The 14,653-nt window shown below is 38.4% G+C and overlaps 1 protein-coding gene across 1 annotated transcript in view; it reads left to right on the forward strand.

Annotated features, from left to right (window-relative positions):
• The window catches only part of LOC127630272 (1,4-alpha-glucan-branching enzyme-like), a 234,992-nt gene that overhangs the window by 33,439 nt on the left and 186,900 nt on the right, over positions 1–14,653 (forward strand). Inside the window, exons 2-3 of the mRNA XM_052107764.1 lie at positions 4,212–4,381; positions 5,301–5,416. Of these exons, the coding sequence (XP_051963724.1) occupies positions 4,212–4,381; positions 5,301–5,416 (286 nt within the window). The remainder of the gene's footprint in view (positions 1–4,211; positions 4,382–5,300; positions 5,417–14,653) is intronic.

The raw sequence follows: 14,653 nt of genomic DNA on the forward strand, positions 1-14,653 counted from the left end.
GGCGGCAACGTTTGTTCAGAATGCTTTTTTTGTGAACTATATTTAAAGGGGCCGCAATTTAAACATCCAGACATGCCGACCATTTACTTTTTGCCGACCAATCACAAGTAGCGTATATCCTCATGAACTCTTTAAAATGTGAAAATAATAAATCGATCTATGGCAGAAAGTAATTAAAATTATAGTTGTTTGTTATCAAAATAAAATACATTTGTAATAATAACTGTGGTCTTGGTTGTTTTATATCCCTGTAAGCAAACAGGGACAGATCATATATTACTCGGAAACCCGCCACGGCAATAATTAGTTTCTCGTCCATTTTATCTTCGGAACTAATGTTTGGTGGGAACCAAAGTTTACACTGTTGTGTTCTCTAGACTTCTCTAGAGCGGAGCACTTCTATATTCCAATAGGTTGCCGCCGAACCGCGTCACAGCTCATTACCATAATGTTGACTGCACTTGAACTTTCATCTAACGCCCACACCGCCCAAGACTCGCTGCGCCACTTCTCGCCGCCGAGAGACGCTGGCTGTCATTGAAAATGAATGACTTCCAGTCGATTTGACGCTCTCGCCGCCTCTGGTGTGAACGCACGGTTAGTTTTGAGTTTTAGAGATGAAGATGCCTGGGACTTGCAGTACTTCTAAATGGTCAAGCCCAAAGGCTTCTGCTAGAGCATGCCAGACATGCCAGCTTTTCAGGCTTAAAGTTCATGTTTAGGAGGATTCAGACAGGCTTTTACTTTTATTCAGGCTGAAACAGCTTGCCCTCTCTACCATGGGCATCACTGAGAGCTTCGCCCTCCTCTTCAACCCATAAGCTTTTCCAATGACTTGAAGTTCACATGCCCATGTGCTGTTGGATTCTAGTATGTGTTCTTAGGCTTTGGTTACACTGCACATAAAATCAATTTGTAAGTAATAATGTACATGTAACAATGCCTAGACACTTTCTCCTACAACAACTGAAAATGAGTAGCTGCTGAAAATGAGTGCAGTTGGAAATGGTTCCAAATAATAATGTGCACTTTGTATTATGTTACATATGTGTCGCATCCTAAATGACAAATATACTTCTTAAAATCAGATCTGACCATTCAGAATAAGGTGAATTCCAAAAACATTGGATTACGTTTCCAAACATCAGATTTAGATTTGATTTGGTTTGACGCCAAACAATGGAAAACGATTTTACTGTCTGTCTGAACAAAGCCTTTACATCTCAAGCGTAATGTTAATGGTTGATTTCGCTCATATTGCTGGAAATCGCCAAATCTCATTTAAAATAAATGACTTTCGGTCACGTTGTCACAGCAAGTCATTGTATGTGTGAACGCCCCTTAAAGTGTTGGAAAGACAGCTTAGAGCTTTGCTCTTTAGATTCTGCTTTTAATTCTTGTAGAGATGGCATCCTACCAAGGAATACAATAAACAGCAGGAGGCATTGGGGATCTTAAGTGCTATTGATTGTTTTGAAGGATAAGAATTAGCCATAAGTTCTTCTCTAGTATGTTGTGAGCATTTAAGTTTCAATAGCAGATGTTAAGTGACTTTTAATGTACAGCTGTGGAACAGCATTATTGGTTGTTAGAAATAAACAGGATAAACTCGAGAGAAGGACTGTATTTCTGCTTGGATCACAATATGCAATTCTTGTCCGTGGTGCTCCGAAGACATCGATATGCTTTCTTTCTTCTATCTAATGTGTCTGTTTTAAATTATGTTTGTTAAGGCAGAACTTTTCCTTTGTGCTCTTGAAAGTCACGGCCGTTTTCAGTTGACGTTTTCACATAAAGTGATGTGACTATTTTTCATCCTCAGAAAGCCTTCCAACAGAATAGAATACAATAGAAAGCTACTTTAATGCCATATGATTAGACTTGGTAGACATTGTTGTAGATACAGCTTTTCAACATACAGATGACAGTTACATACAGAATGTCATTACAGGATTTAAATGCACATTACAGATTATACAGTATACGAGGAAAGACATACACTATAGACATCAGTTTTACTCGAGCATGGTGTACTATGTAAATATATAGACCAGCCAATGCAGAGTTAGATGCCTGTAAGCTGTGTAATTTATTTAACAATGTGTTCCAGGTTTTCCTTGTTTGCATGTCCCTAATACACACACACATACACATTGATTTCTTTAATGGCTGTGGCGAATCGAACAAGGAGGTGTTAACCGATTCCAAGCTTCCTTGATTTTATGGAAGATAATCTCTGATGTGTTCTTGATTAGATGGTCTGTGTTGATGTGCCGTTTTAGAGCAACAGATATGGGCACTGGCATTGTAAGTATGGGCCTAGGAATAGTTTTTGTTGGTTGATTTAGAGGCCAGTGTTTGAGAACATAGTGACCTCAAAAAAGTTGCTTGCACATCATATGATGACTCCGTCCACTTTCAGCTGATATTGTGCTGCATTGTTTTAATAAATGGGTGATATTGATGGTGCCATAAGGATATTTTCACTCGATCGGTTTTTATGAGGACGATATTGATAGCGTTATCTAATGAGCAGGGATGCAGATTATAATGATGTATACAATTTAATTATTACAAAATGAGATGCATCGACAATTGCTAAATTGCATCCATTAATAAAGCTGTAGAGAGATTTTGGTACTGACGTAATCGGGAAACTACCACTTCTGTTAAATGGTCATGATTATAACCGATAATCTCATAATGGCCAAACATTGGTAGATATTTAGCCATCCGATATAGAGTGCCCCCACAAAGTATTTGGACAATTAAGCCACCCTTAAAAATCTATGTATTTGCATTTTTAAAGAAAATATCAAACCATGTGGCAAATATTTTTGAAAACATAATCTTTTTTTTAATCAAATCAAATTTCACCAAAAATACATTTGTTAGATTTAAAATTATTAAACGATAGATACAACTTTGTAGTACAAACATTGTTTATAATTGTAGTAGGTTCGGTTCTTTTGGGGCAATGGAGGAGTCCGGAGAAGTCCTTTATTTTCTGCCTTCAGCGTCTTGTATTTTTATTGCAATCAATTCACGTAGATTCCCAACACTCAATAAGATTAAATCTTTTAATACACTTAATACACTTCGAGAAACCCCAGAAACTGTCTCACCTCCTGTTTGGTCTTGGGCTTTGGAAAGGCCGTGATCGCTGCGGTTTTGTTAACCTGGGGATGCACCTGCCCGTGGCCCAAGTGGAACCCCAGATAACAAACTTCCACCCACCTAATTGCGCACTTCTTCGTGTTATCTGTGAGTGACCTCAGGACAGCTCTCAGATGTTGCATGTGCCGCTGCCAGTCATTACTACATATAATTCTATAATCTAAATATGCAGTGTACATGCATATGCTGTATGGGGTCTAAGTATTTTGACCATGAGATGCTGGAACATGACTGGGGCAAACAAACTGAACAGAAGGGTCACAAATTGGTGTAAGATGAACTGTGTGGCATTAAGCAGTTTTTTTTCTCGAGAGATTGGAGTTAAAGGGATCTGCCAATAACCCTTTGTTAAGTCCAGTGTCGAATACATTAAACTGCACCTAACCGATCAAGCAATTCGTCAATCCGAGGCATTGGGTACGTGTCAAATGTGGTCACTGCATTCACTGCGATAGTCTACACAGAACTGGACTGTCCCGTCGCTCTTAGGTACCAGAAACACCGGCTCAGTCTCTGTGCGGCTTTTCAATTATGCTTCAAAATGCACGCCATAATCAAAGCTAAAGGTGGTCCAATGAAATGTAGAGCTGAAGTTTAGCCGGGGCGGCTGTGGTTCAGGTCGGCCACTAATCGCAGGGTTGGTGGTTCGAATCCAGCCCACACGACTCCACATGCTGAAGTGTCCTTGGGCAAGACACTGAACCCCAAGTTGCTCCCAATGGCAGGCTAGCACCTTACATAGCAGCTCTGCTGCCATTGGTGTATGAATGCGTGTGAATGGGTGAATGAGACGCAGTGTAAAGCTCTTTGAATACTGTTAAGGCTTAAAAAGGCGCTATATAAGTGCAGACCATTTACCATATAAAAGTATGCAACTTTTTTTTGGCCATGCAGTGTATGAAAAAAAGACAAGGATATCCTTCAAAAATTAACTTTTTCTCTTGCAAAGGTAATACAGGTTTGGAATGACACGATGGTGAGTAAATGGTAACTATTTCTTAAAGATGTTTTCCTTCTGCTCTTTGTTTTTGAAGGCATGGACTGTTTGAGAAGCAGCTCGCACTACTCGAGGAGGCCGAAGGAGGCTTTGATAAGTTTACACGCAGCTACGAGAGTTACGGCGTACAGCGGATGCCAGACAATAGTCTTTTCTTCAAGGAGTGGGCACCGGCCGCCGAGGCCTTGTTCCTAACTGGAGACTTCAGTACGTCTTCTTTACATTATTTTAGATTTTTTGTAAAAGATGGCATGATTGGTTAGGCAGTTTCAATGGGACATGATTCCAGATTGTGCAGTTTAAAGGGGTAGTTCACCCTAAGATAAAACTCCCCATTAAATGGGAAAGATTGACCAGTACATTCTGCAACTTTTCTCTTTTTGTGTTTCATGGAAGAAAAGGAAGTAATTCGGGTTTAGAACAACATAAGTAAATAAATGCAACAGCATTCAAATTTTTGTGTATTTTAATATCTTTTTAAATAAAAAGTCATATATTTGTATTGTTTTCAGTTTGTTTGTTGTGCAAATATTGGAGCATTAGAAAAAGATAGAAAGATAAAAGAGAGTACTTGCCACAATTTGTACATCATCAAGTTTCCTTATTGTACTGATGCGATTTATTGTTCTAGTACAGAATTGCATAAATCATACAAACACATTTTTCAAGAGTTAGGCCCGGGTCTGCCTGTTCATCTGTATCTTATGTCAGTTTGTGGTTGGCTGTTTTCTTAATCAAGATGGAAGTACATTGTTCAGTTTAAGACAAAAAGTAAAATCTGGACAACACTTCATGCAGTCAGAAGTCAATAAGGAGCTTTCTTCTCTGTAAAAGAAGTTTGGCATAGTGATTTCTCACTAAGAAAGTGCATGAATGCAGGATTTGTAAGCATTTGCCTGCACATTCTAGTCATTAGGAAGAAGTAATGAGGCAAACTTTACAGGCTGCAGGACAAATTCTGTAGTCTTTGATCACAGGGCATTACTTATACTGCTTTTAAATAAACAAATGATTAGTGGTAATTATTTCAGAGAGAATACATAATGTGAAACATGTATATTCTAGTCAAATTGTGGTAGAATGTTTGTACTAATCAATATTCTATTTATTTTTGGTTTTCTAATAGATAGCTGGAATAAATTTTCACATCCCTATACTAAAAAGGAGTATGGGAAGTGGGAGCTACACATCCCCCCAAAAGAGGACGCGACACCTGCTGTCACCCATAACACCAAGATGAAGGTGAGCAGATGCATTAGCAGCAATGTTTACTTCATTAGCCCGAACGAGGCATTGAGGTATTATGAAGCCTGTATGCACTGGTGAGATGGCTTTAATATTCTTCTGTTTTATGGATGGTTTGTCAGTGTTAAAGATACAGGAGCAGCTGTGACTTTCAAGCCATGTGTTGCTCCTCAACAGCTTATGTTTTTAATAACGTCAAACTAATTTGTATTTTTACACTCATGGGGTTTAAAACATGGAGGTATCATTTTAAACAAATTAAAGCACAGTCCTGTGGGATCGGTCTGACTGTTTCCTATGAAAGTAAAGCAGTAGCAAAACTCGAGAGCTCGTAGATTTGAATTTGAGAACTTGTACAATAAATATGTTTATTCGTATGTTGAAATTTACACTCATGGCAATGATGTGAATACTTGTAAAATAAACATTTGTTGCAATCTGGACTCACAAGCAATAAGCAAAAACTGTGTTTTGAATTCAAAGCTGTAGACAAATAATCACAAATGTGTAAAATGACATTCACATAAATACAACGACAGACACAAACTTGTGTTACATATTTACTTTTGTACTTTTAATTCACTTTCGCAGTACAACCATAAATTACAACCAGTTACCAGTTACAGTTACCTGTCAAATCTGGCACTGCAACTTCAAATCTTCCTGCCTTTTGCGATAAACCTGCCGTAAAACTCACTTGTGCGCTTTTAAATCAAGATGTGAGAGAGCAGACTGTCAGTGTTGGGCGGGGACAGGGACAATGAAGTTATGACCAATCACAAGAGCTTGAACAACTGATGCCGGACCAATCAAAACGGATCATTGCACTTTCTTGATGGCTGAATCTATTCTCTCGCTGCATCTGAGCTAGAGATATAGACATGTGCCTTTTCTGGAGTTTTTAGTATTTGCTAATTTCCCTTATTTAGATGTCAGTATGTAATTTAAATGAAAAGTTCACATGACCACGCAAATCTCAAATAATCATGGTTATAGCAAGTCATCGCTGTCAGGCAATTACATATGTATTTTAATAAGTTCTAAATGATATATCTTATTCTTAAGGCATCAAGGTGTACTTTCTTACTGCTTGATTTAAGGATTTATCAATTCAAGTCAAGTCAAGTGGTTTTTATTGTCGTTTCAACCATATACAGTTAGTACAGTACACAGTGAAACGAGACAACGTTCCTCCAGGACTATGGTGCTAAATAAAACAACAGGGCAAACACAGAACCACATGAGACTACACAGTCTAAATATCATACCTATATAAAGTGCACGTGCAACAGGACAATAGGCACAGTGAGAGACAGTGCAGCGCTGGAGGCGCTGCACTGGAGGGAAGAGAAGTGTCCTCACTATCCTCTGCAGGGCTTTGCGGTCTGAAACGGTGCAAGTCCCAAACCAGGCAGTGATGCAGCTGCTCAGGATGCTCTCAATGGTCCCTCTATAGAATGTAGTGAGGATGGGGGGTGGGAGATGTGCTTTCCTCAGCCTTCAAAGAAAGTAGAGACGCTGCTGGGCTTTCTTGGTAATAGAGCTGGTGTTGAGGGACCAGGTGAAGTTCTCCACCAGGTGAACACCAAGGAATTTGGTGCTCTTGACGATTTCCACAGAGGAGCCGTCGAAGTTCAGCGGAGAGCAGTCACTCTGTGCTCTCCTAAAGTCAACAACCATCTCTTTTGTTTTGTCTACATTCAACTGTCATCTATTTGCACTACAGTGTACTGTCGGCGCTGCACTGTCACTCACTGTGCCTATTGTCCTGTTGTTGGTGGTGGTGTAGTGGCTAAAGCACAGGGCTGTTAATCAGAAGGTCACTGGGTTGCTGGGTTGCTGGTTCGAATCCCACAGCCATCACCATTGTGCCCTTGAGCAAGGCACTTAACTCCAGGTTGCTTCGGGGGGATTGTCCATGTAATAATTGCACTGTAAGTCGCTTTGGATAAAAGCGTCTGCCAAATGTAAAATAAATAAATAAATAAAAAAAACTAAATAAACAAAGACGGGTTGTTGGCTCTACACCAGTCCGTTAGCCACTTCACCTCCTCTCTGTATCATTTCAATTCAACTTATTTATAAAGCACTACTCAAAACAACTACATTGACCAATGTGCTGTACAATAAAACATAAATTACCATCAAATACAATCAGACAGGCACAAAGTCACACTTGACACAAAAGCAGAGCATATACAGTAAAGCATCACATCACAAATTGTAGGCCAGATCAAATAGAAAAGTTTATAGCTTGGATTTAAAAATGGGTAGTGTGGGGGCAGATCTAATTTGAATTGGTAGGCTGTTCCAAAGTTTGGGATCGGCTACGGCAAATGCCCAATCACCCTTACACTTTAACCTAGATTTTGGAACAACTAAAATGCTTTGATCGACAGACCTAAGAGCTCTCTTTGGGTGGTAATCTATCAGCAGGTCAGAGAGGTATGAATGTGCTAAAACCGTTTCGAGACTTAAAAACCAATAAGGGTGATTTAAAATCTATTCTATAGCGAACAGGTAGCCAAAGTAAAGACTGTGGAATAGGGGTAATATGCTCACGCTTTTGAGCCCCTGCTAAACCTCTAGCAGCCGCATTTTGAACCATCTGAAGGCGAGCTAAAGATGAATGGCTAATCCCCAGGTACAGAGAGTTACTCAAGCCATTGATAAAAAAATCGCTTTTACAACCTGATTAACTTGTCTATCCAGTTTAATGCACTGTCCAAAAGGACTCCCAGAATTTCATGTATGGCTTAATATAGGGTGTTAAAATTGGCTTTAACTTTAGATGATTTAAATTGGCTATACTCTTGGCATCAGAAGGGGTAAATACAACAATCTCTATTTTAGACTCGTTTAAACTTTAAAAAAATGTAAGACATCCATGCTTTAACATCCACAAGGCAAGCAACCACTGGGTCTAAGCCGATCTTGTGATTTCAGGGGAAGGGAAAAGGGGAAGGGGTGTGTCATCTGCGTAACAGTGGTAAAATATACCATATTTCTTAAAAATAGAACCAAGTAGCAGCATATAGAGCGAGAACAGTATGGGAGCTAGAGTAGAACCTTGGGGGACACCGCAAGTCAAAGGAACAGCATCAGAGTGAAATTACTCTATATTGATTGAAAAACTCCTGTTTGTAAGGTATGATTGAAACCAACTTTAGGCTGAACTCTTTATGCCCACGACCTGTTCTAGGCGAGACAATAGAACATTGTGGTCCACCGTGTCAAAAGCAGCACTCAGATCAAGAAATACTAACGACTCGTTGGCTAATAAAACTTCCTTTAAAACTTTTAACAGAGATGTCTCAGTAGAATGAGATTTCCTAAAACCCGATTGAAACGTATCAAGAAACCTAGAAACTCTGAAGTTGGTTGAGAACAACTTTCTCCAGCATTTTAGATAAAAGTGAGAGGTTAGAAATGGGTTTAAAATTTTATAGAACTGAGGAATCAAGATTAGGCCTTTTAAGTGTGGGTTGTACCGAGGCATGCTTCAAATAGTCAGGGACAACTCCTGATTCAAAGCACTTATTAATCAAAATTAAAAGAGTAGGACCAACTACATCAAACACTTGTTTGAGTAACCGCGGGGGAATAACATCTAAGGAAGAACCAGTGGGATGTGGGGTGTTGTTCAACCATGGCTCAGGTGTAGGTTTATGATGTTTAGTTCTCAGTGGGGCCACAGAGTCTAAGATAGTAGTGCAGCCAGAGTTAAAACAATGAAGAAGCTCATCAGGACTTGGATCAGGTGAAGCAAAATGCGACGATTGAGAAAACTCCTCAAACACAGATGAAAAGGAGGCAGGAATGATAGCGGATATCTTCCGGGTCAAGAGAGCCGGCACATGGGATTTGACAATATATTATGACAGATATATTAAATATTATGGGTTTATGGTCAGAAAAGCTATGGTCGCATATCTCAATATCACACACAGAGAACCCATTTGACATTACAAGATCGAGTGTGTTGCCCTGTATATATGAGTAGGGCCTTTCACAAGCTGCACTGGGTCAAATGCTTCACTAAGGCTAATAAAGTCTTTAGCAAAAGATTTTAATGGGCAACATTCATCTCGTCGTTGATCAGCATGGACGGGCTGATAAAACAGTTTAAACAGACTTTTAACTAGAACTAAGGAATTCATTTCTGTCATGTAAAAGACATTTAAAAATTACTTTAGTTTTATTATGAATGGATAAATATATGAGCAGAGTGTAATTTCAAACAGAATGCACACTGTGCATAATATTATCTTGTCTTTATTTCACAAGTGGGTTTCTTACAATAATTACATTTACCATTACAATTCATATAAGCAAATACAATATGACTTATTTAGATTTAACCTTTGCTTAGTAATTTGCAACAATGTAATATATGGCATTGAATTAGAAATACACTGGCGGCCAAAAGTTTGGCATAATGTGCAGATTTAGTTGTTTCGGAAGGAAATTGGTACTTTAGTTTACTAAAGTGGCATTCAACTGATCACAAAGTATAGTCAGGACATTACTGATGTACCATCACTATTTGAAAAAAGTCATTTTTGATCAAATCTAGTCAGGCCCCATTTCCAGCAGCCATCTCTCCAACACCTTATCCAACATAGCATCTGTTGTTCCAGCTCTTGTGATTTATCATGACTTCATCGGCCCCGGCACTGACAGTCTGCTTTCTCACATCTTGATATACAAGTGCACAAGTGAGTTTTGCTACAGGATTATCACAAAAGTACTTGCAAAATTCAAGGCGGGAAGATTTGAAGTTGCAGTGACAGATTTGAGAGGTTGTAACTCAAAGTGAACTAAAGTACAAAAGTAAATATGTAATAAATATTTCTGTCTGTCATTGGATTTATGTGAATGTAATTTTACACATTTGTCTACAGCTTTGAATTCAAAACACAGTTTTTACTTACTGTCTGTGAGTGCAGATTGCAACATTCAACTTTAGATTTGTATTTTTACAAGTATTCACATTGTTGCTGTAAATGTGAACATATGTATGCAAAGTTCTCTACAGGCTGTCAAGTTTTGCTACTGTTTTACTTTCATAGTTTCCTCAGTTATAGATATTAAAATATATATTTTTGGAAGCGCTTAAATATCATTCACACATTAAACTTTTAACCATGTTTAGATGACAATATGAATGTCACCAAAAAAAAAATTCCACCAACCCCATCTGTGTGGTGATTACATATATATATATATATTTCTCTTCTGTATTTCTTCATACAGACCGTATATGTATGTATTAGTGCTGGGTTTTGATCGAGATTCACAAGCTCTCGATTCGATTTTAGTTCGATTTGATATTGATTCATATGGGTGTATATCAGTTATAATATCCATTTTGCTTACATATGAAATAAAATCTTTCCCAGCTAATGCTGTTAATTAATCGGGGGACCTTCTAACTAGGTACATTCTGAAGATATTCATTTTGCAACTTAAATTTTTATTGTTTTTCATCATTTTGGTCACATTTGAGTTTTTTTTATTTTATTTTTTATGTACAAATCCATCAATAACTGTGATATTATATTGCTTATATGGACTCACTTTTTTTTAGATGTCTTTAACTACTATGCACTAAAGCATTTGATACAATGTACTTATTATGTACATATTATGTACATACGTTCTTTTGCATTGTACTTAAATTTAATGTACCTGCATCTATAGTTAGACTGTTAACCTAAACCTAACCCTACTTCAACCCTTGCACTAAACCCGAACCCTAGACCTAAACCTACCTGCATTGTACACTAAAAAATATCCTGATATTTTTACCAAAAAAAAAAAAGTAAACTACTATACAGTACAACCTGTTTAAAACGTATTATTTACATGACCATGAACGCACTGTAAAAAATTATTCTGTTGAATTTACAGTAAGAAAACGTCATAAACATGTTATGAACCTTTTGAAACTGTAAAAATCAGTGTTTTACATTTTAAGGTATTGTTTATCACTTTAATAATTACAGAAGAGCACATGATGACATGTTCATCAATAGAGGCCCGTCCTGGAGTAATGACCAATAAACGTGTAGTGACAGTGCACAGTGTCACTCACACAAACACTAAACACCATCAGGGTAACATGTGAAATTAAATTTTTTTATATTAACTAAACTACATCAAATATAACACAGAACACCCCAATGTATATAACTGATATTAAAAATCTGAAGAAACATCACTATTCCCATAAAATGTAATGAAATGTGATGGGTCATGCAGAATTTCTTTAAATACATATACAATACATAGGCCTACACTGTAATGTTAGTACATAGTAGTTAAAGACACCTAATATAAAGTGGGACCACATATATTATTGTTTGTTATATTTTTATTGTTTGATGCATAATTTATACTATTTACAAGTATTTACATTGATTTGTGGAATACAAGCTAAAAATTGGTACTGTCACTTTAAGAACACCAGCAATTCGGTAAAGACTGTCTGTAAATGAGCGCATATTAACAAGAGAGGACTCAAATGGCTTCTTTAACTAATCCATGCTATTCGTGATTAGAATTAAATGTTTGTTTTTTATTATGCAAGGTATTAAAACAGACATTATTTAATGACAAATGGATTGCGTGGATCTCGTCTTTGGACACATTACATGAAACGAGCCTAATCAAACCTTTACTCTCAGAGTAAACTTCTTCGCCACTATACCACTCGTTCACTGATTAGTGAAATCTAAACACTTACCAACCAGTCGCTAATCACAGACATTTTTATTCCCATACTGATTTACTAACATTGTTGTGCATAAAGTAAAAGATCAATCTTGGGATTTAAGAATCAATATCAAGATCTTTCAGATGAAGATGGCGATGCATGGGAAAATAAACAATTTTTACTCAGTCCATTTAACAGATAGTCAAACCCCTCCCACTCATGCTGTCCATTATGTAATGAGACATGCTGGCAGAAGTATGATTGATGGCAGGCAGGTGACACTCACTGTTGCTATTGTCTCCTCAGGTCAGGAAACAAAAAGAACCAGATTTAGGCGCTGGCCCTGCCCCAGTTCAGACCCCCAGACTAGACTCAGCTGAGTACTGTAGAGTGTCAACCACATTATGTTCCTTGTGAAAAGTAGTTTTTTCTCTGATTTGAATTGTGCAGGAATTGGACTGTCCTATTCTTTTTGAATCACACAGTCCCGTATCATAATAGAGTGACCTTGAATCATTATAAGAATACAGTATGCTATATTGTTTTGTCCTATGGCTTTTTAAAAAAGTATTGGAGGCCTGAATTCCTTGTTTTTTTGTTGTGAAAACTATAAGATAAATCATACTTTAAACTAACTAACTGTAGCATGAAAAGTAACTATTTTATAACACACCATATGCCTGTATCCCCTCATAAAAGGGTAATTTTAGCCTGTCCCCCTTAAGAGGTCTTGAGCCTTTCGACTGTATCCATCACTTAAAATAATGTATTTTTACACAGTAGGGCTGAAACGATTAGTCGACGTTATCGACAATGTCAACAATAAAAAACTGTCAAATATTCGCTTTGATCTCATTTAACGTAACCTGAGATCACATTAAACTGTAATGATGACTCGTGAGAGCCTGACTGAGGAGACCCCACTATACACTGCAACAAAATACGTTTATGTTTTTTAAAAATACGATTTGTTTTGGCTTGTTTTCCAATAAAAATATCTAAAACTCATTTAAAACAATGTACATTTACTTTAGGAACTATACTGCAGAAGAAAAAATTGTTGTCTGAGAATGTTGAATATAATATAAAAAATACAAATATTTTTAAATGTCTAAAAATCCTTTTAAGATCCATAAAAGATGCATTCACCTGAGTAGCAGCATATAAGATTGTGACAGGCGTAGGGCGGGGCTGGGTTGTGATTCTACACACCCGGTCCCTTTAGGCTAATCAAGCCTCCGAGAGGGATAAAGGCCGACTGCGGATGGTGGTGTGAGAGAGAGAGAGATCGTTTTCGGGCAGCTGACCATCATGTGTGTGTTTGTGTCTTTTGGTTTATTTCTCCATTAAAACATTATTTATGTTGTCAAGCCGGTTCTCGCCTCCTCCTTTCCATTGTGTCCTTTACACTGGTGCCGAAGACCCGGGAAGGAGGAGGGATACGCCGTAGGGGAGTTCTCGCCGCTACCATCCACCCCAACGGAGCAGCTGCTTCCGTCTTCCGGGGGACGGAGGAGCTCGGCCACCTGGAAGGGGAGGAATTGGTCGCCGACCGCGAGGGGAGAAGGGGCTCATAGCCGACCGCCTGGAGCGGTCAGGGCCGCTGCCAGGGGCGGAGGAGTCCCCTTCTGCTCCTCGAGAACGTGGCGGGGCATTCTATCCACCAGGGGCCAGAGGACTGCCTCCGATCCGCCCGGGGAGGCACGGCTGTCGTCCACTAAGACGGTGGAGGAGTGGCCGAGGACCAAGCTACGGCGTATCAGAGAACCGTGTGTAAGTGTTTTTTTTCTTCCTCTCTCCTCTCTCACTTCCTCTCTGTGTTGGCCTTTTTCCCCTCTCTTTTAAATTTTTCAGTGTTTTTTGGGGAGGTACTACACTGTTACAGGAAGTATAATCTATTTTAATTATTTACCTCCCCCTGTGCCCTCCCAGATTCAGGAAGGCGGGGATGACCTGCCAGCAGATGGGGCTTAGGGCACGCCCTCCCCCAGGGAAAGAGGGGGGTGTACATCATGCCGGGGGCTCCCCGGCCTGAGAGAACGAGGGAGGAATCTGACAGCAATTTTAAATGGAATACAAGCACACTTGATAAAAATAGTTGTCTTTTTTTTTTTTTGCAGTGAATTTCTTTACTGAATTAAACATAATAAAATTTATTTTTTCCCTTTAATTCAATGAATGTCATTTAGAGGTATTTTTAAAAGATGATTTTGTCCTCTTTGTTGTTAGTAAGCACGTTTAATACAACCTTTTAAGTAAGGGCACAAGCTGAATAATCGGTTAAGAGCTAATGATTAATCGTTGCAATAATCTGCGAATAGTCGAATAATCGGTCTAATAATCTTTAGATTAATCGATTTATAAAAATAATAATTAGTTGGAGCCCTAGTACACAGGTCTCTGGTATATTTGATTCTTTTTGGTCAATCGTGTCATCTAATGGTCTGGTATTTCTGAATAACATACACACATCCTGGGATTAAGTGATATCAGGCTGGTCATCTGTATTGCAAGTC

Source organism: Xyrauchen texanus, chromosome 36 (assembly GCF_025860055.1).
Source record: "Xyrauchen texanus isolate HMW12.3.18 chromosome 36, RBS_HiC_50CHRs, whole genome shotgun sequence".
Taxonomy (NCBI): Eukaryota; Metazoa; Chordata; class Actinopteri; order Cypriniformes; family Catostomidae; genus Xyrauchen; species Xyrauchen texanus.